This window comes from Kockovaella imperatae (genome assembly GCF_002102565.1).
Source record: "Kockovaella imperatae strain NRRL Y-17943 chromosome Unknown BD324scaffold_2, whole genome shotgun sequence".
In the NCBI taxonomy this organism is placed as follows: Eukaryota; Fungi; Basidiomycota; class Tremellomycetes; order Tremellales; family Cuniculitremaceae; genus Kockovaella; species Kockovaella imperatae.
Window position 1 is genome coordinate 666,928 of NW_019028942.1, and position 19,215 is coordinate 686,142.

Genomic DNA, 19,215 nt, shown 5'->3' on the forward strand with positions numbered 1-19,215 from the left:
GATGAGATCTCAGGCGAGGGGAATGAGTCGCTAGCGTCTTTGGGCGTCCGAAAGAACAAGCCCTGCGATTGAAATCAGTTGGATTTTCGCGGCTTGGACTCACCGCAAAGTCGCGATCGTCCATCATGTGTGAAGGACTCGGCGTATTATCCGGGCTGTTATCCCTCGGATTTTCAGGCGTCCTCGCCATCAGTCGCTCTCCGTGGTGTGATTCCTCCACATTGTCATGACCACGGCTCGACAATGTGCCTTGCTGATCGAACGGGTGAGTGTAATCAGCCGTGGGCGTAGTCATACCCGACTCGAGATCGCGATTCCAGCCCTCAGACGCAGATGTGTAAATCGTCGCTTTGGACTGTGCTGTTGTACTGGTATCTGTACGAAGCATGTTAGGCGGATCAGGTGGTAAAGGAATGGAGAGAAAGTCGCGGCCTGCGACATGGGTGGCGGCAACAGGAGTAGCTGCCTGAGGAGAGGGGCTGAAAACCGGTGGCGCCAAGATGGGTATACCACGATTGTCCCTTGAGGGAGTGATCCAAGACGACTCTGACATCTCGAGCGCAGGCAAAGCACGGCTTGGTAGTATTGCAGCGTTCCGTCCCAGCTCGGGAGTTTCCTCTCTGTCCCGGGACGGTGAAACCTTGGCCAGCGGCGCCTGCTCCTCCGTAGTCGATACGCTACCAGCTCGACGTCGATTGACAATTTCTTCCAGAGCTGTCTGCTTTCGCTGTCCGGATGCGGTCAAAGGAAGAGCCGCAGCCCTAGAGGGGGATGTATCGTCAAGAGCGATGGGCGCCGGCGGGGATATCGGACCAGTGTTATGAAGTGGAGCTGGCAGATGTGCTGGCACGGGATTCGAATGCCAAGAAGCTCTTTCATTCCGCTTATGAGCCGGCTTTTGCGACCCAATAGATCCATTTCTCGGTTGAGCAGCGGGGCTAGCGAATGCCTTTCTGGTTTTGGCGATTTGATGCTGCTTGACGAGCAAAGCTCGAGCGGGAGAGAGGAGCGTGTCGCGGGCAGGTGACATGGCTTCGCTCCGATATGACGGGGGCGTACGATACGTAACTGCCGAATCTCGGTCGCCCTCATGTCGACCTCGTCCAGGCGTTTGCCTAGCCGGTGAAAAGCCTGAGACTGAGCGCATTTCAGGTGACATGGCTTTGCCAACTTCAGCACTGAGGTCAGAGAATGGAGCCAATTCTAGCGTAGGCGATTGGTTACCAGTCGGTAAATCAGGGAGAGCCTTGTAAATGTTTGCGGAACTTGAACGTTGACTCGCGGTCAATGGCGGGAGGGAAGAGGGATGAGGTGATACTGTCACTGACAAGTCTAGTGGTCGGGGCGCTCTCTGACGGAATGAGGGTTCGCCTGTGAACGAATTGCCTGATCTTGCAGTACTGAAAGCCTCTAGATTGGTCGGACGTCTGGGATTGACCGGAGGAGCTCGATAAGCACTGGTACCAGGCCCGATAACGATGACTCCTTCCTCGTTATTGCGGACCCTTTCGCTCGTTCTTGGGTGCTGCAGTCGTAAGGTTCGTGGAGGCGGTCCCGAGGGCAGTGGAGGCAGTGGCTCCGCCATGGATTCTCGAGCAATTTGACTTAGGTCTGGTGATGACCGAGTATGCGTGTGCCCTCGAAGTCCTCTCAATCCACCATATCGATGAGAGGGATACTTCGCAGGGAAAAAATCCTCGCCTGCTGTCTGAGGTCCAGCTCGGTCGGCGTATCGAGTCGACGACATCTGAGATAGTCGAGGCAATCGATTAGGACGACGGACATCCTCCTCTGATGCCGACGGATGGATAGTCGGTCGTTCTCTGGATGAGTATCGCCTGAACAATGATGATATTGAGTTGCGCCTCCTACCACCATCCTGCTCCATAGACTGCCGCTTCTCATGCTCTTTGGAACGGATTCGAGCATTTCCTATGATTGGCGCGCCCGGTCTTGCCTTTTGATCCCCGAATGACATGCTTCGACCTCCCCGATGCACATAATCCGCCCAGCCTTCTCGCTCTCTAAGCCTTCTCTTACCGTCCTCCACGACTCCCCAATCGTCTCTGGATAGAAAGCTTGATCGATCGTCCGTTTCTGCCCGCCCGGGACTTGTCGGGGGAGTGATAACCAGCGGAGTGAGAGCTGGACGAGGGAAAACAAGCCGATCACAGACAGTCGGAGTCATCCAATGTTTAGTCTCTGAGTCCTGGCGCCGATGTCGAGAGCTTCGAGCGGGAGCAGAGACCGTCCTTGCTCTACTCCCTACCCAATCGGCACTGGGATCAAGAGGGTCCGGGTTATCTGAGGGACGTTGCCTTGCTTCGCGAGCCAAAGGAGAGAACAAGAGTTTCTGAGCAGCGAGGCCCGTGGGTACAGACGAGTCTGTGGGTAGACGCATTCCAGAAAGTGAAGCAGCATGATCGTTGTGCTGTCCGGGGGTTTGCAGTTGTGTCGCTAGAGGACGTTGTGGAAATGCCTTTGCAGGGATAGTGCTTGGGAAGCGGTATGTACGATTCGGGCCATTGTTCCCGGAAGGTAGCGAGAGCGGTGAGTGGAGGTAGCTCATTAAAGCACTCTGCTTTGAGGGAGGGGCGTGCGGGGAGGCTCCTATGTCCGAATCAGTGAGTCGGGATGGTCCAGAGTCTCTAGAGTACGGGATCAACCATTCGTCGGCTTCACTTCTGCGCGTAGACTTGGGCCGAAGCTTCGTGAATGGATCGACCATACTGACGACTAAAGACGATCGGGAACCTACATGATCGGGAGTAGAGCGTCGGGCAGTATGAAACGAAGTAGAGGACGAGGCCTCAAGCGAGTAGAAAGGCATTGGTGAGGGATGTGAATAGACAGTCGACGCGACGAGATGATGGGATTGAGATCCGAAGGTGTATTCAATTTCATATGCGATTCATTGGAGACCGAATCGTTGTCAAGATCATTTTTGGACGTTGAGAGATCGTCAACAAGGTCATGGATGCGGGTAGATCGTTTCCATGGATGTTGGAGCGTGGTGGAGAGGAGCAGCCAATAGGTTAAATGAAATTATTATCGGAACATGAGAAATCCGGGTGATCTTGAAGCGGGATAAGAGCGGAAGTAGAGCGTGGCGTACGGGGTATGTGGAGAGATAGAAGGAGGAAGGGCACGTAAGATGTCAGCGCTGGACTTGTGTTGAGCAAGTTCGGACAATGAAGTCCTCCGCTATAGGAATATGCAGCTTGAGAGGGCTGGACAGACGATGAGGGAATAGGATGGATCCGCTGAATCCAGGAGGGGTAAAGGTCTACTAGCTCAAGCTTTTTTTTTAGGAGTGGGAACCTTTTACTTCATCAGGGACGAGACGTCGGCCCTGGCAGAAGGTGGCTATGCGAACTTGGGGTAGACGCATGCAGGATTGGTTTGGATAGGCGACAGACAGGATGGTGATGGGGATGTTACGGACTGAAAGATGAAAGCAGACTCACGGTATACTCCGCCGAACTCGGTGCAGCAACCTAGCGGTTGCTGATGTCGCTAGTCTACCCCTCACAGCTTTAGTCGACCATCTCGTGGACTCTGTTTGCCAGATCACTCATATGGGAGTCGAGTGACAACAACAAGAGATTGATGTCGATGATCGAGATGATGAGATGATGGACCCAGCAGTGACGTCGAGGAAATCTCCCCCCTGAGAGGAATGTGCGCACTGACCTTCACACAAAGTCGTTATTGTGGCACTAGGTATGGGAACATTCAACGATGGACAGGACAATCCAAACTTCCACTCCCCAACGACCTCATCTCTCACCACAATTCCATCATATCCATTGCCCCCTACACACACACATGACCTCTCTGAGTATGTTCACATATCATGACGACAGATGATGATATTCACCCGAGGGCTTTGTCGAACTTTAAGAATGCTTTAAATGTCGCCCCCTTAATATAATGATCGGATGAATCAGAGCACACCAGGCCTCTCAACCTGCAATGCAATTGGCGGGAATTCTGGTGGAGCAGAGACCGACAAATTATACTCTCGCCATGACGAAGGGTTGCATCTATGAGCTTGTCCTAGCCTGTCTCGGACGATCTGTGCCGGATGTTCTGGAATCCCAGGTTCATATTTTCTCAGTAACTCGCGTGCCTTCAACGCGGGCCAAGGAACCAATTTTAGCGTGCAGCCATCTAGATTTCCCAAGGGTAAGTCTAAAGCGCTGAGTCCCGAGTCGGATCGCTCCATAAGGATGGCAGGCACGATTCTTCTGCTGAGTCACGTGCAACGGGGTAAGCTCTCTACCGACAAGTTTTAGTGGGTCTAATAAGCTGTCGTTGAACCAGCTTCCTTGGTAGAAATTCATGAGTTCTCACTCCCGAATCACAATTATCAGGCTGCTCGCAATGACGTGCAAGCGCTTGCTCGTGGGTGCCACAGAGGTCTTGTTTATAGTCAAGTGTACGCGATCGCGACCAAGCTGAGAGGAAAACACCGATACGAAACGGTAAAACCACCTGCAAGATACAAGGTCGATTCTCCAGAATTCACCGCTAGCACTGCGACCCATTACCGGTGAAGGAGTCTGACTGACTTGACTGATGCTCGAAAGCGCATTCTGTAGCCCGGAACATGGCCCTTCTCTCAGGATCACATGAATGACCGTTTCGCCGAGATTGATGGAAAACGGTCGACTGTGTGTGGGTGCAGAACTGCATCCTGCATCCGGCTCTCCGCTCAGGCTACCATTCAGGTTAGCGGGATCTGCGCTGCGAAGCACGGCGTGTGACCACACGCTGAGGCCGTCTCCTTCTTCCTCAGGCCGGGCGATAATAATCAAATTTCATTTCACTCTCGCTCGTACGGCAGGCAGATCATACCCCCGATGTCAAATTTTCCCTTCAGGCGGTGCAAGCCTGGTTTGGTGTAAGGAGTGGGGGGTCCACATGAGGATGCCCAAACGTACCTCTTCGGTGTCTGCTCTCACAGGTTTCTGCACGAAGAGGAGACCCGGATGCAAAAATGGCTCGATCCTTAACCTGCACCTGGACCGTTGCCCCCGAGACAACAAGGATGAAAAGAGGCGGAAAAAATGGGTCCACGATGCGGATATGCGATTTTGACCATGTGGGATGTACCGGCCGGAAGAAATACGGTACAAAAGATCCTTGATCTTACACCTCGATTGACTGAGATGATCTCGATGAGTCCAGTCGTCCATGGCATCGGGACAGCTGAAATCTCTGCCCGATGACGATGCATGATGCAAAAAGTACAAAACCGGATAGCCTCGGAGTGTTTGAGACCGTGTACAAGGCCACTAGCCAATCGGATTGCTTGCATTACACACTTTTCTTTTTTTCAATGGCCCACGCGTCGAATGCTCCCCCTCTACAGATATATTGCCCGACCACAGCCAGCAGTTCACCTCTGGCGTCAAGGGCTGACCTCGAACGTACTCTTTGTTTTTTTTTCCTCTCTCTCCCCCTCCCTCCCCCTGGGTATTTGCACGTTCAAACAAATGAGGGTCTCTACAACAAACGTGCTATTTAGGGATTCAACGCTGTGCATGATCATGATCTCTCGAGTTAATTTAGGACACGATGGGACTCATTGGGGTCGATCCCTCCACTTTGCTTCAGGCACTGAATGCAAAACTTCTTCCGCCTCTAGAGCGGGATAGCTCAATTATTATGAATAATTTTGGGTGCGCCAGCTAGGTAACGAAAGGAAAACGTGGATGAGAGAGAGAGAGAGCGAGAGAGGAGGAGGAGGAAGAAGCGACGGGGGGATCTGAATCCAGCGGATCAAAATCGAATCCTTGCAAAGCAAAAACCAACCAACCATGTTGACAATAAGGAGGTTCAGAGACCATCTGGTGCAAGTCTTCAACATGTTGGCGATGAGGCGATCCAGGACACGGTCACTGCAGCGAGTGCCATTCATTTCGCACGTCTTGTTCGTGGCACTGCTCGTTTTTGGACCAAACCATTGTCCAACGTTCCTTGCTGGCGCGTTACTCGCTCTGCATGCCGTGTTTATGGGCATCAACCTGAGGTGGGTTCGAGGGCATTAAAGGGCGAAGCTGACCCTCAGGTCCGTCTATGGAGCCTTTTCAGCATGGAGGGGAGTCAAGATCCAATCTTCCATCGATTGGCATTCAAAATATTTGGACGACGTGCGGGACAATGAGACTGCGCTCGCTTTCGAGGACGTGTCGCATCTGATCATCATCCCGACTTACTGCGAGTCCATCGAGATATTGCGAGAGACGTTGTATCTTCTCTCGACACATCGACTTGCAGCGGCGACCTATCACCCCGTGCTCGCCTTTGAAGCGCGAGAGACCGGAGCCGTGTCCAAGGCTCTGGCTCTTGTCCAAGAGTTCTCGCATCGTTTCGCCTGCATTGGATACACGATTCACCCAGCGGATACACCTGGAGAGGCGCGTGGGAAGAGCTCCAACCTCGCATGGTCAATACGACAAGCCTGGCAGGAGATGGAGTCGAGCCCAGTGTTGAAGGGCAAGATTGACAAAGTCGTCGTGACTTGTATGGACAGTGATAGTGAGGAAGCGTCATTGCTGTGCTGACGAAAAGCTGCACTTGCCGGCGACTACTTCGAAGCTATCAGCTGCAAATATGCCCTTCGCCCGGAGCAGGAGAGGTGAGTGACAAGCTTCAGGCCACAGCTGAGGTCAGGCCCCTTGTATACTACATCCCCCCCATTGCGTTCGACCGGAATGCGCACGAGGTCCCGTCTGCCGTTCGTCTCACCGATACAATGTGGTCAATGTGAGCGCTTCGAAATGAGAGCCGTGTTGATCGCGCCCAGAGCCGGCACTAGTGCAATTTTCCCAGAATCAACGACAAAGATTCCGACATCGGCATATTCCTTGTCTCTGAGTCTTCTGGCGAATGTCGGGTTCCACGATACCGGCCCGGAAGCGGTGAGAGCAGTCCCGACGGAGTCCAAAGCTGACGACCGACCAGATTGGCGAGGACATGCACATGTACATCAAATGTCTGTTCGCGACGGGCGGACGGCTCCTTCCAGAAACCATCTATTCCCCAGCGTCGCAACTCGATGTCGTGTCGTCACACGTCGTCGGTTGGAGAGGGTACTGGAATGCCCATGTCGCACGGTATCAGCAAGCCCTTCGGCATATGTGGGGAAGCTGTCAGTAGGATTTCAGACGCGTGAGCTGACCTTTCAGTGGATTCGCTGTACGCTGCAAGAATGTTGATGACTGGGGATTTTGTGGCGCATCGGCTTGAACCGTCCTTTGTCACTCAAAACACCGTCTTCACATATGACTCCTTTGACAACCTTGCGCCTCACCGACTGGGTCGAAGATTGTCTTTGTTGTTGCCGATGGAGACGGTCGAAGAAGTCGATGGGGAGTCCGACTCGGAAGATCTGTCAGATTCGACTCCAGACCTTTCGGATTCTAGCCCTGAATCCAGACCGACCATGGCCAGTTCCGCTACTAGTTTGTTCGAGCTCGCTTCACCATTAATCGAGACGAAGCCTCAGGCTGAAGTCCCAGAAGAGACCAGTACGCGATGGTTACCGTTCATGTCGCTAGCATTGAGATTATACGAGGCTCATTTCCTGATGGGGTGGGTCATAGTTTCAGCCATCAAAGCTGATCAATCAGTCACATCGCTCTTCTCGTCGTTCATCGAGCGCTCTTCCCAGTTCCTGAAAATTTACATCCATTCTTGCAATGGAGTGTCAATATCACCGACCGGTATCGCGGCATCAGCCCGATATTTCTGCTCATCGGACTTTTCCGTGAGTCTGTCTCACTGTCGCGTCAACTAAAACTGACGACGATAGTCTATGAGTTGTACATCAATGAGACGGTGACTGGTCGATGGAAACGAGCAGGCGACCGTTTAGGCATTCAATCGACGGATCAGCGGTCAAAAAGGATGTTGAGAAGCCTATTAGAGTGAGTCAGCGGCAAATTGGCGTTCGTTCCTGACTTGTCTCTCAGTGTCGCGTTCGTGCCGATTGCCACCGTGCTGGCAGTTGTTCCCTTATTTCACGCCCAATTCTTGCACCTCTTCACGGAACGTTTAGAATATAGAGTATCTCTTAAGCCGATACGAGAGGCGATAGAGATGGTGTGAGAAAGTAGAATGTGAAGACGCGGGCATCCATCCTATAAAATGACTTGGAGGGGGGGGGAAGTGAGAATGATAAACTTTCGGGTGACAGCCGATGGCCGAGGAAAGGAACCCATCCGATGGGGATGAGGTCAGCAATTGAATGTCAAAACAAAGCAAGGGGGATATGCGTTGTCCTAACCTCTTTGAATCCTCGGGCGTCTCTGTATACCCTCCCTCCCCCCGCGCCCCCCATAAACGTAGTCAGGCTTGACATACCACACACTGCATCCTCATGAACATTTTTTGTTGAATGCATTCAAAACATACCACGCTGACAATATATCTGTATCTATATATATATACATACCCTTCCGAAGCGGAATTATTTGAGGCCGATGCCTTGCAGCGCGGGCGCCGGCTCTGTGCTGGGAGATGAAGGGATCGACTGCTCCTGAACAGGCTCAGATGTGCTGTAGATGATCATAAAGTTTGACGAAGAATCTCATTGGAAAGTCGAAATGCGTCATTTCCCTTCCACCCGAAACTCGATATACATCTATCGGAGCACTTGGAAATCGCTCGAGACATCAACGCATCATAAAGTGAAGGATTTGGGCCGCAGGAAGCGCCATCAGTCTACTCTGTCTTTGACTTGAAGCCCTTGAACAATCTCAAAGCCGTCGCTTTCTCCTGCTGCCACCTGATGGTTCCATCGGGTCAGCCGATAAATTCGAACATCAGATGTCAACTCACATGATAGTTAGGACGAAAGAACCACACAGTATACCCAGAGCAATCATCCTGAGTTTGGATTCCAGATCGACTCTCCAGTCTCGCATCTCAAAACCTCGTCGAAGCACCAATCCTGAGCCCGTGATGACGATGGATGTCACTGATTTGGGTACAAGATCGACCAACCTGAACGCTGGGACTCGCTTCTTGACATGAAGCAGGGCGTAGATGATTCGGATTCCCATACTGAGACACGATGCAGCGATAATGATCTGTTCGACCCCGCCCATCGGTCCCACACTAAGCATGCGAGACATGTGCTGTCCGAAGTGCGTCCTCGTTGCTGCTGCTATGATGCCAACAAACGCTGCTGAACTGAAGAACATCCACGTTGCTTGTAGAGACACTTCCTTAGGGGTGGCAGTCGCCGTGTGGAACGCCTCGAGAACGCCATTGAGCGCCATGAGCGGAATGTACCATTCTAGGTACCTTCGCAGAATGAAAGGGGCGGAAGTGACCAGGTAGCGATGCGGCAAGAGGAGGACTGCGGTTGGGGGGAATAGAGGAGGGATGAAAGCTGGGCAGAGGAAGAGGATGTGGGCCACAATGTGTGTGACGAAGACGATGAGCTCCCGGGATTCTGGGACTGTTGATAGCGGATTGGATGAGAAGTGTAGGAGGAGAGTCTCTTCGAGCGGTTGAAAAGCCAGTCTGGCGACGAGGGATCCTGGTTCAATCAGCAAGACATCAGGAAGGTCTGACTTGCCATAATTCATAGCGACAGCATAGCCTCCTTGATCTCTGAGAGTGCACAATCGACTGACAGCAATCCTGTCCAGTTCGGTGAGGAAATGCTTGATGAAGCTCTGCCTGGTATTGGCAATAGCAAGTGAGAGAGCGGTAGAGTCGAATCGTGGTACTGCGCTAGACACTGATGAGCACACACCTGGGCTAATGACTTACTTGTTCCCTGACATGAGAATCCTGGACCACGCCAGTTCAGATGAACTATACGCCGAAATGTATCGAGCCACCAGCCAAGTTGCACCTGCCAATTGACCGAGAGCAAAGCCGAGCAAGGCTCTCTGAGGCAAGACGAGCAGGCTGAGGAATGTGGCCACTGCCTTGACTATCGCCATTCCACCGTGTGCACTGACCCTGACACTCAGTCTTGGAGGGCTCGAAGTCAATGTCCGAATGTACATCGGCTCGATAGCTAGCTCGAGCAAAACAGCGAGGACGTATAATCCGAGAGAAAGGTGAAAGTCGGTCTGAGAGGTGGTCTCCGAACCTGACATGTAGAGGTAGATAGTGATGAGGGCCGCGGTGATAGGCATCGCAAAGAAGAATGGAACGCTTGCGAGCCGTAGCTTTTGATCCAGATCTGCCTGTGCGGGTTCTGTGACACCTTTGCTTCTCTTCGTCACTCTGTCGGCGTCCTTCTCATCCATCGAGGTCGCATCAGATTTCCTCAACAAAGCATTGCGGATGCCTTCTCTGGACAGAAATTCGATGGTACTCGTGATGAGGTCGAACTGGATCGCGGCCGTCCCAAAGACTTCGGGCGAAGCTAGTCGCACGAGCGATTGGTTCAGTCCAAATGTCACGATTCGGGTCAAGAATTGGAGAAGGAATAGAGATCCACCAGTCTTCAGCGTTGTAGATAGGGATTCGGCAGATGCTTTCGAAACTGGTGGCAGAGTCTCCTCCTCTTCCTTTTTGGGGCTCTTCGCTGTCTCAGCGGGAGCGGGCGTGGACATGATGCGTCCAACTTGACTAGAGGGAGGTTCAATGTCAAGATATCCCACAACGTGGAGCTGGAAAGTGGGGGATCTAGATTTCGGTCATAAAAATCGTAAACCGGCAATCTCTGTTGTTCATCCTACCTCGAATGATCAGAAGCTCGGCGTCTATTCGTACAGGTGTCCACAAAACCATGACCACCTGAAGAGCTCTGCCGGCTGTCTTTTTGTGTCGCTCAGATTCAGAGTCCCGTGTGCGCCTCGTTCACATCGCTTAGATCAACATGCCTCGAGCACGTCGATCCGCACGTCCACCTTCTCGACGGTCATCCAAACTTGGGGCTATAGAGACGCGTTTTCACCTCTTCACATATGCTCTGTGAGCCGATTTTCCGAGTCTCGTACTCATCTGGTCAAGCTGAGCAAGCCTTCAGATCCCGCATTCCACCCAATCGGTTGCCCCTGCTTGCACTGTACGCTTATGCCGTAGTGCGCGCGTGCGAGGCCGGATGGATCGACCGAGAAGCGACCGGCAAGGCTGGCCAGGCTGTTGTTGGGGTCTTGTCCATGGGTAATTCACATTATATCTCATCCGTCTGCAACAATAACACTGATGCTGTGGTCCAGTAACGGGCCTTCTACTCTCATACAATTTCTCCAACTCTGTCAGCAAGTGGGAACAAGGCAAAAAAGTCTGGGTAGACGTCAGGACCACCATTCGAGATGCCGTTAGAACTGTGAGGATCTCAACCTTCTGTGCTTTGAAAAGAGCTCACACGCACCAGATCTCAATATCGGAACCAAGTTCAAGCGCTCCCTCGCCATCCGTGACAATGTCGAGCGTCGACGACCTCGATGATTTGTCCGAAGAACGAGATTCGGAGGATAAATCTGGCCCCGAAGTCAGGTCATTACGACGGTCCAATCGTCAAGGTTCAAGGCAGGCGTCCTCGCCATCGTCCACATCCAGCAAGATGCTTCGGACGTCCCCTACACCGATGCGCGGCGTGACCGCTGGCGTACAATCGGGGGCCGAAGAGAAGGTTCACGAGCTTACCGGACTATTCCTCGGTTTTGCGTTCGCCCTCCAGTGAGTTTTGCCCTCCCGATCTGTGTTGACTGCAGGCATCATCTACACAACACCCGCCCACTGCCTCAACCTCCTCTGTGTGACCTGCTTCCTCCAGCGTATTTGACATCTTTGAAGCGGACCGAAGCTCGTGTCCGATTTGCCGACGAAAACGCGGTGCCTCAGCCAGACTCAGACGACTGTGCGCTCTCAGACTCTGCGTCTCCCATCTCACATTTGAACGATCCATTCCGGCCGGGTTTAAAGCGTAGAGGGACAGGTCCAACCACTCGAGCTCAAATGAAAGCCGCCGGTGCTGACGAGTGGGACCTGTCGACCCTAGCTGGTTCGGCGACCTCGGTACTGTCCAAAGTTTCGAACAGTTCGAATCCGGACGACGATAAAATCTTCAAACAACAACTCTCTCAGCTCAACATACCCCGCACACCCTCGCCGCTCCTATCGTCCGAAAAGAACTATGAGTACGGCTTCAAGACTCCTACCTCTCCTGCGCCAACATCTCCGGCTCTGAGCAATACAACCCCTAGACCCAAGAGCAATCTCACTGCGCCGAACCCTCCAAATCTCCCGCTAGCATTGTTACGACTTATGGAATCATACTCGATTGGTTTGGCGACCGTCTCACGCGGAAAGGGAGGCTGGAGCGAATCGAAGCGTGATCGACTTTTAGGCGAGGTGAAGAGTTTAGCCCACTTGCTTGGCGAGGCGGAGAGGCTCTCCTCAAGTGGGTTAGGGCTGCTATAGCATTTCTTTCTGACGTGTTTTCTGATAGATCCACCACCTCTCCCATTGTCTCTTCACTTGGCTCATCTTCTTTTGATCTACATCGCCGCCCTTCCTTGTTCTCTTCTGTGCAATGTGGGAGGACCGCTTGTCATAGTCATCACAATTCTGGCTGGATGGTGTCTGTTCGGCCTCGAGGCGTTGGTCAAGGAAGTCGGTGGGGTCTATGGTATATCGGGTGAGTCGATGGAAGACTCGTATCGTTTCTAAATGCTTCTGCGCAGAGAACCATCACCCGCTGCAAGAGTACGCTCAGCAAATCCTCATAGAGTCCCTCGAGATATACTCGTCATTCTTGCGATACTATCGCTCCCGCCTCATCTCACGCTTAGGTGAAGAAGACTTGGAGGTGTGTGAGTTAGACCGAAGGTTCAGACGATCCACTTGCGAGATCGAAGAGTGGACGCCTAGCTTCGCGGTGTAAGTTCTAGTTTGATGTGCATGACATTACGACGCGACATAGGTCGCCTCCTAGATCCTGTTGTAGATGACAAGCATTCATTCCCCTAATGATATTCGATGCCACCCTGCCTCGGCGGTCTCCGCAACTCCACCGCGAAAGTTCAGGTCTGACGACCACTAACGTAACGATTGGTTTCACCTTGTGAACCTCACACGGTCCACTCTACGTCTCGCAGGCAGACACTCGCGTCCTCAACCCTGCCTCTGATCCCCAACTCCTGTCCTTGTTGCCCCTCTTGATTCCGTATTCCACATCTCACACCTAAAATGTCAGCTCGAGCTGTGAGTTCATCTAGACTCCCAACCCGCCAGCCATGTACTCGCGCTCATGATCATTTCGAAGATTGTCAAGTCAGTCTTGTCGGGTGACACTGTAGTCTTGAGACCCAAAGAAGCGCCCGCAAGAGGCACATCGGCTAAAGAACGGTAAGTGCAGCATATGACCCCTTCCGAGATGCACAGTATTCTGACTCCCTTGGCATCTCAGTGTCCTCCATATTGCTGGTATTCAAGCCCCCCGACTAGGATCCACAACTCGTGAAGATGAAGTATGTCTCTTGCATGCGGCGTCGTCTCACCTCGCTGATAATGTCCGCTCCCCCTTCATCCTTTCCCTCCCCCTCAGCCATTCTCATACGGTGCTCGAGAATATCTTCGAGCTTTGCTGGTCGGCAAAGAAGTAGCCTTCGCCATTACACACACTGTCGATGCTTCATCTCAGCGTGGAGCTCCCGGACAAGTGGGTATACATTCTCCGTTGAAGCTGAATGCCAGTCTGCCGAACGTGAATTCGCAAACATCTTCACGGCTCCTCCTGGACCTGGCCAGCCACCACAAGACGTCTCTCTTCAAATACTCGCGAATGGGTGGGCCAAGGTTCGAGACGGTGTCGGTGAAGGAGACGAGGCAGTCAGGTTCGTTACATCCCTGCCGAGTGCTTTCGACCCTGACATTCCCCTTAGACGACTCGGAGCAGAAGAAGCCAAACGAAGAGAAGGTCTTCGTGCCGCCGAGTCTCAAGCCAAATCAGAGGGCAAAGGCCTGTGGGCAGAACAACCGGAAAGCGTATGTCTAGTTGTAGAGATAGGCTAATGGCCTCATAGCAGCGCACGGTCTCTTTTCAAATGCCTCAAGATCCCTTGACCTTCATTGCTGAGCACAAGGATAGGGATATCGACGGTGAGCTCTCCTGCCTGTGATTAGGATCCAAGCTCATTTCAGAATAGCCATCGTTGAGCAAGTGCGAGATGGAACTCAGATGAGGGTCCGGTTGATCCTCGACGACCACACTCACCAATATATAAATCTTGTCAGTAAACAAGCTCAATGCTCAAGCAACTCGTCGCTGACACTTAGCTCAGGTCATTGCTGGAGCCAAGAGCCCTCGCGCTTCAAATTCTAGGGATGGCGACTCATCTTCAGCAGAGCCATGGGGAGAGGAGGTGTGTTCAGCACCTTTAGCCCATTTTGACCTGTTCCCAGGCCAAGTACTTCACGGAAGTGAGACTCCTTCAAAGACCCATCAAAGTCCGCCTCCTTTCAGCTCCTGCTTCTCTTGGTGCTTCGCCATTGAATGCTGGTCCGACGCCTGCCGCAGCCTCCACCACGTTGAAAGGCTTCGGCAACGGTGGCTTGCCCGCTCCTTCTGCAGGGGGAGCTTCGGTCATCATTGGCACAGCGTGAGTCATGGCCGTGACGTCCATGACTTAATGCGCTCAGCATTCATCCCAATGGCAACATTGCCGAGTTTCTCGTTGGCGCGGGCTTGGCGAAAGTTATTGATGTGAGTCTCGTAACGCTATCGAACATACTCATCTGATTCCTTCTAGTGGCACGCGGGGATTCTCGGACCACATGGAGGACTTGACAGGTTAAGAGCAGCAGAAAGGACAGCCAAGGAAAAGCGGCTGGGGCTCTGGGAAGGCTACGGGGCTTCGAGACCAGCTTCCAATGGCGTCAACGGCCATTCTAGTGCCCCTGTAGCGACCACCAAGGGTTCTGACTTTGACGCCGTCGTCATTAGAGTGTGGAACTCCGATCAGATCAGCATTGTGGCAAAGGGCGATGCCGGCGAAAAAGAGAGGCGGGTTCAGTTGGCTTCTGTCAGAGGACCAAGGTGGGCTGCTAGATTCCCCCTTTCGATTTTACTCACGTAGATTGAAGAGGTACCGAAGCTAAGCAAGCCTATTGGGCCAGCGAAGCGAAGGAGTGAGTGACCGGTCCAGCATGCGGGTCGGCTCACACATGCCCGGCAGATTCGTTCGAAAGCGCCTCATCGGCAAGATTGTTCACGTTCACGTTGATTACATCAAGCCGAAAGATGGAGAATACGACGAGCGAGAGTGTGTCACTATCACTTATGGTGGTGCCAATAAGTGGGTGACAGCATTCGCGCTGCAAGGCAAAGCTCATGCACATCCAGCAACATTGCCGAGCAATTGATCGAAAAGGGCCTGGCGACGGTCCTCAGACACAAGCGCGATGATGAAGATCGCTCATCGCAACTCGACAAGTTGATTGTTGCTGAACAGACGTGCGTGATTCCTCCACTCCAGTATTGAGATACTGACACCGATGCACAGTGCTGCTACCGAGGCACGAGGTCTGCATTCCTCCAAAGATGTCTCGCTTCCCAGAATCGTTGATGCGTCAGAGAATGCGAACCGGGCCACGTCATACTTGTCCACCTGGAAGAGAGCGGGACGTCACAATGCAGTCGTGAGTCTTGAGTTCTCGTTGTATGTTCACTGCTGATTGTGCGTAGGTCGACTTTGTGTCCGCTGGATCCCGCTTCAAGATGTTGCTACCCAAGGAGAATACCAAAATCACTCTAGTTTTGGCTGGTGAGTATCCTGGCTCGATGTTTCGCGCAGCTGACCATGGCGTGCAGGTATCCGAGCTCCTCGTACTGCCCGCAATGCTTCCGAAAAGTCTGAGCCGTACGGTCAAGAGTCGCTCAAGTTCGCCTCGCGATATATGCAACGCGATGTAGAGATTGGTTAGCCTTGCGCGCTTACCCATGGGACGATCTGACGAAAATCTTAGCCTTCGACAGTGTCGACAAACAGGGAGGATTCATCGGCTCTATGTATTCTGGGGGCATCAATGTAGCTGTAGAGCTCGTCAAAGAGGGGTGAGCATCGGAGTGCCAAGTCTGATACTGATTTACTTCCTAGTCTCGCGTCCGTCCACACCTACTCGGCAGAGAGTCTCCCCTTCGGAAAGGAGCTCATGAGCGCCGAGGAAGAAGCGAAGAATGCGCGAAAAGGGGTCAGTCGACACTGCACTGCTGACTATCCTCATTGTTGACGGAAGCCCAGATCTGGTCCGACTACGCTGGAGAATCTGCACAGGAGGCTCCACAAGACGCGACTGGTGCTCTCGTAGCCGAGTACCTAGACGTCTATGTCTCTGCAGTCAAAGACAGCGAGCCATTTGGTTTTTCCGTTCAAGTCTTGAATGACAACAGTGCGTGTCTGAGCCGTCCTGGGCTGATCTTGTCAGGTGTTGCCTCACTTGAGAAGCTCATGTCCGACTTTTCTCTCCATCACCGCACGCCTACCGCCGCAAGCCCCGCTGGTTTCTCGCCTAAGACGGGTGATCTTGTATCCGCCAAATTCAGCGAAGACAATCAATGGTATCGGGCCAAAGTGAAGCGATCTAGCGCTTTGAAGAAAGAGGCAGTGCTGTGGTTCATCGATTACGGAAACGAGGAGACTTTGCCATTCGCTCGTATCCGACCTTTAGACAGTAAATTCAAGAGTCTGCCGGGTCAAGCAAAGGAAGCGAGACTCAGGTGAGAAGTTGCGTCGCGGTGATCGACAGCTGATCATGGTGTAGTTTCGTCAAGGTCGTGTCGAAAGACAGCGAATACGGGCCGGAAGCATGGAGACGATTCGGTCAACTGACCGAGGTGAGACAAAACCTATGTAGCAGGTACTTAACGTGATCCAGGGCCGCAAGCTGGTCGCGAATGTCGATCACCGCGAAGGCAACTTGTTACACTTGAGACTTATTGATCCTTCTGATCCGAACGCTGCGGACGATCCGCTCGCCTGTCTGAACGCGGACATGATCAGAGAGGGCAAGTCTCGGCGTGGGCATCGCTGATTCGTCTCAGGTCTCGCTACCCTTGACAAATCTTGCCGATACCTCGCTGCCTACCCTCAAGTCGTTGAGAAGCTTAAACAGGGTGAGTGACTTCTCTAAAGACGACACGATGGCTGATCCGGCCCAGCGACGGAGGGAGCAAAGGCTGATCGCTTGGGTATCTTTGAGTGAGCTTATGGCGCATTGTTCTGTCGGTTGAATACTAAAAGACATTGCAGGTTTGGGGACGTCAGCGAAGACTAGATTTGAAGCCTTTTGGAAAGGCCAATTTGACTATCTGAATCCTTCAAACCTTGGACGGAATGCACTACAGCACCAAGCTCTCATCTGTCATCGCATCTGCATGCAACACTGCATTTGTCTATTGCCTCTTCAATCTTCCGCTTCTTTGAATGCTTGATCTTGATAATGTCGTCCCAGCACCCGTTTGGTGAAAGCACCAAAGGTCTCGCCATCCGGTCCTATCACGTCATCTACATCAGGCCTGTATGTGAGAGCGTGTCAGAATCAGCCTTTAGGCGCGAGGCTTCTGCTTACTGCAAGAAAAAGGCGAAAGTCTCTCTGGAGATGTACTGAGCCTGTGGTGAACCTCCCGAAGAACCGCTGACGAAATGAGGCGTAGCGGCTAGCCTATGGGAAGTCAGGATTTCCAAGGCTTCGCCTGTTTGAAATGCTAAGCTCATAAGAGAGATCAGCAAAAGACCGTTCAAGGATCTCACGCGCGCACCTAAACAATGCTGTGGTATAGCCACTTTGACAGGATCGGGCCTCGGAGTGCCCGTTCGGTGTCTAGGATATATCCAGAGACCTGCAGTCGGAGTTGGCGCAGACACGATCTGAGGGGAACCCGTCTCTGTCGACAGATACATCGCAGAGCCTGTCAAAAGGTCATCATTGGAATAGAGATGCTGATAGTTGGCAATATGAGGGGACGGGGAGCGAAACACTCACACAGCCCAGTGAGGAGCGAATGGTCCACATGAGTTCCGCAAAGTGCATCATTAGCTATCCTCTGACCATCGGATGGAGAGTCGGATGATGTTGTTGATGACGATGATGATGATGAAGCAGTTTCGGGGAAATAGTGTAGCAGTCGAGCCTGTGCAGTGTGAGCTGGATCCAAACTTCCGGTCAGGGATTCACCTTGTTGGTCTTTGAATTCGCAATGAGCGATTGGACAGTACTCTTGCTACCTGAAGCAACGTTCGACGCCACTGTCATACTGTAAATCAGCTCATGTCTTTGCATCCGAGGCGTTTCCTTCGCTGACCAAAGCTTTCACAAGCCGTTGCGAGAGCACATCCAACTTCGAAGATCAATGCTCCGAGTCTGCTCACAAGATCAGACTACATCGCTCGGGCAAGAGACTGACTCACGCTTTGAAGGTCTTTTCAAAGTCTTCTAAACCAGGTACGTCTCTAGGCCAGACGTTGCCCGCATAATACCTGGGGACGGATTTAGTTCGCCGTTTTGGAACAATACCTTACTCTGGATGAGCCTGCCTTTGAGCGTCGCTCACATTGGGCACGTCCAGCATAGGATTGGCGTAGTATGACCCCTTTTGGGTATCGGGGCGCTTGCCACAGGGTCAATTTCGAACCAGAGATGCTATTTTGCCCACCCCGTTCATCACCTCCTTCCCATGACTCCATCCAAAAGAATACGATGTCTCTGGCCTAACGAGTGATTCGCGGACGTCCTCCGAAGCCGTTGCAAATACCTGAGCGAGGCGAAACAGCTTCTCACGTAAAGCTGTGAATTGTTCAGGCAGATCTGAGGGATATGAGCGCGAGAGTGAGAAGGAATGCTCGTCCTTGTGATCGGACTTGGACTTGCCGTCAACCAAGATAATGCCGAGGCAACCTTCATCGGACCCGAACGCTTGTTGAATGTCTTCTGCAGCGGTATGCGGACTGCTTCGTAGAATCTGATAGGAGATACGAACAGGTTCAATCGACATGATAACGGCTTCCTAATGGAATCGTTCAGGGGACAGGAGGGTAGCTTCGTTGTAGCGGCGAGTTGTATGTAAATATCGATACTTTACAGTACGTGAACATGATCCGAATGCCGGATCGGAATTCAACGGACCATTTGCCGCTCAAAAGGCGCTCAGATCCAGGGCTTATGGGAGGCTTGTGAGTGATAGTCGCGTCCCGGATGCTCAACCAAGACGCATGCATGTGCTGAGTATACTCG

The 19,215-nt window shown here is 52.5% G+C and overlaps 6 protein-coding genes across 6 annotated transcripts; 4 read left to right on the forward strand and 2 right to left on the reverse strand.

The window, feature by feature from the left end:
• The first annotated feature begins 4,321 nt into the window (after positions 1-4,321).
• On the forward strand, positions 4,322-5,264 carry BD324DRAFT_615104 (hypothetical protein). Its single transcript, XM_022014683.1, has 2 exons — positions 4,322-4,407; positions 4,441-5,264. The coding sequence occupies exon 2, from the start codon at positions 4,639-4,641 to the stop codon at positions 5,101-5,103; it is 465 nt and encodes a 154-aa protein (XP_021873604.1). The 5' UTR covers positions 4,322-4,407; positions 4,441-4,638; the 3' UTR covers positions 5,104-5,264.
• A 609-nt stretch (positions 5,265-5,873) lies between these two features.
• Positions 5,874-8,118, forward strand: BD324DRAFT_607033 (hypothetical protein; the record flags this gene model as incomplete). The annotated part of the gene is made up of 10 exons (XM_022014045.1): positions 5,874-6,037; positions 6,077-6,546; positions 6,580-6,646; positions 6,682-6,774; positions 6,815-6,929; positions 6,973-7,159; positions 7,197-7,602; positions 7,641-7,777; positions 7,823-7,937; positions 7,983-8,118. 10 exons carry the CDS (start codon positions 5,874-5,876, stop codon positions 8,116-8,118), a joined length of 1,890 nt encoding a protein of 629 aa, XP_021873605.1.
• Positions 8,119-8,393: 275 nt separating this feature from the next.
• On the reverse strand, positions 8,394-10,635 carry BD324DRAFT_615115 (Rft protein-domain-containing protein). Its single transcript, XM_022014684.1, has 3 exons — positions 9,793-10,635; positions 9,596-9,753; positions 8,394-9,556 (listed from the first exon to the last, which is right to left on the reverse strand). Exons 1-3 carry the CDS (start codon positions 10,587-10,589, stop codon positions 8,847-8,849), a joined length of 1,665 nt encoding a protein of 554 aa, XP_021873606.1. The 5' UTR covers positions 10,590-10,635; the 3' UTR covers positions 8,394-8,846.
• Positions 10,636-10,697: 62 nt separating this feature from the next.
• BD324DRAFT_237270 (hypothetical protein) lies at positions 10,698-12,974 on the forward strand. Its single transcript, XM_022012246.1, has 7 exons — positions 10,698-10,950; positions 11,006-11,142; positions 11,199-11,308; positions 11,357-11,661; positions 11,697-12,385; positions 12,434-12,622; positions 12,669-12,974. The coding sequence occupies exons 1-7, from the start codon at positions 10,856-10,858 to the stop codon at positions 12,866-12,868; spliced, it is 1,725 nt and encodes a 574-aa protein (XP_021873607.1). The 5' UTR covers positions 10,698-10,855; the 3' UTR covers positions 12,869-12,974.
• Positions 12,975-13,044: 70 nt separating this feature from the next.
• On the forward strand, positions 13,045-17,339 carry BD324DRAFT_615122 (hypothetical protein). Its single transcript, XM_022014685.1, has 27 exons — positions 13,045-13,188; positions 13,250-13,332; positions 13,394-13,454; positions 13,532-13,645; positions 13,681-13,820; positions 13,869-13,971; positions 14,010-14,085; positions 14,133-14,215; positions 14,268-14,348; positions 14,389-14,585; positions 14,626-14,689; positions 14,736-15,022; positions 15,070-15,114; positions 15,162-15,281; positions 15,329-15,439; positions 15,489-15,624; positions 15,671-15,749; positions 15,797-15,904; positions 15,952-16,039; positions 16,083-16,176; positions 16,227-16,374; positions 16,411-16,702; positions 16,747-16,819; positions 16,861-16,990; positions 17,027-17,098; positions 17,144-17,183; positions 17,235-17,339. The coding sequence occupies exons 1-27, from the start codon at positions 13,174-13,176 to the stop codon at positions 17,257-17,259; spliced, it is 2,865 nt and encodes a 954-aa protein (XP_021873608.1). The 5' UTR covers positions 13,045-13,173; the 3' UTR covers positions 17,260-17,339.
• On the reverse strand, positions 17,340-19,064 carry BD324DRAFT_615133 (Clavaminate synthase-like protein). The gene is made up of 10 exons (XM_022014686.1): positions 18,853-19,064; positions 18,638-18,789; positions 18,504-18,592; positions 18,393-18,461; positions 18,287-18,345; positions 18,160-18,230; positions 17,968-18,115; positions 17,744-17,893; positions 17,554-17,689; positions 17,340-17,500 (listed from the first exon to the last, which is right to left on the reverse strand). Exons 1-10 carry the CDS (start codon positions 18,974-18,976, stop codon positions 17,389-17,391), a joined length of 1,110 nt encoding a protein of 369 aa, XP_021873609.1. The 5' UTR covers positions 18,977-19,064; the 3' UTR covers positions 17,340-17,388.
• Positions 19,065-19,215: the final 151 nt, after the last annotated feature.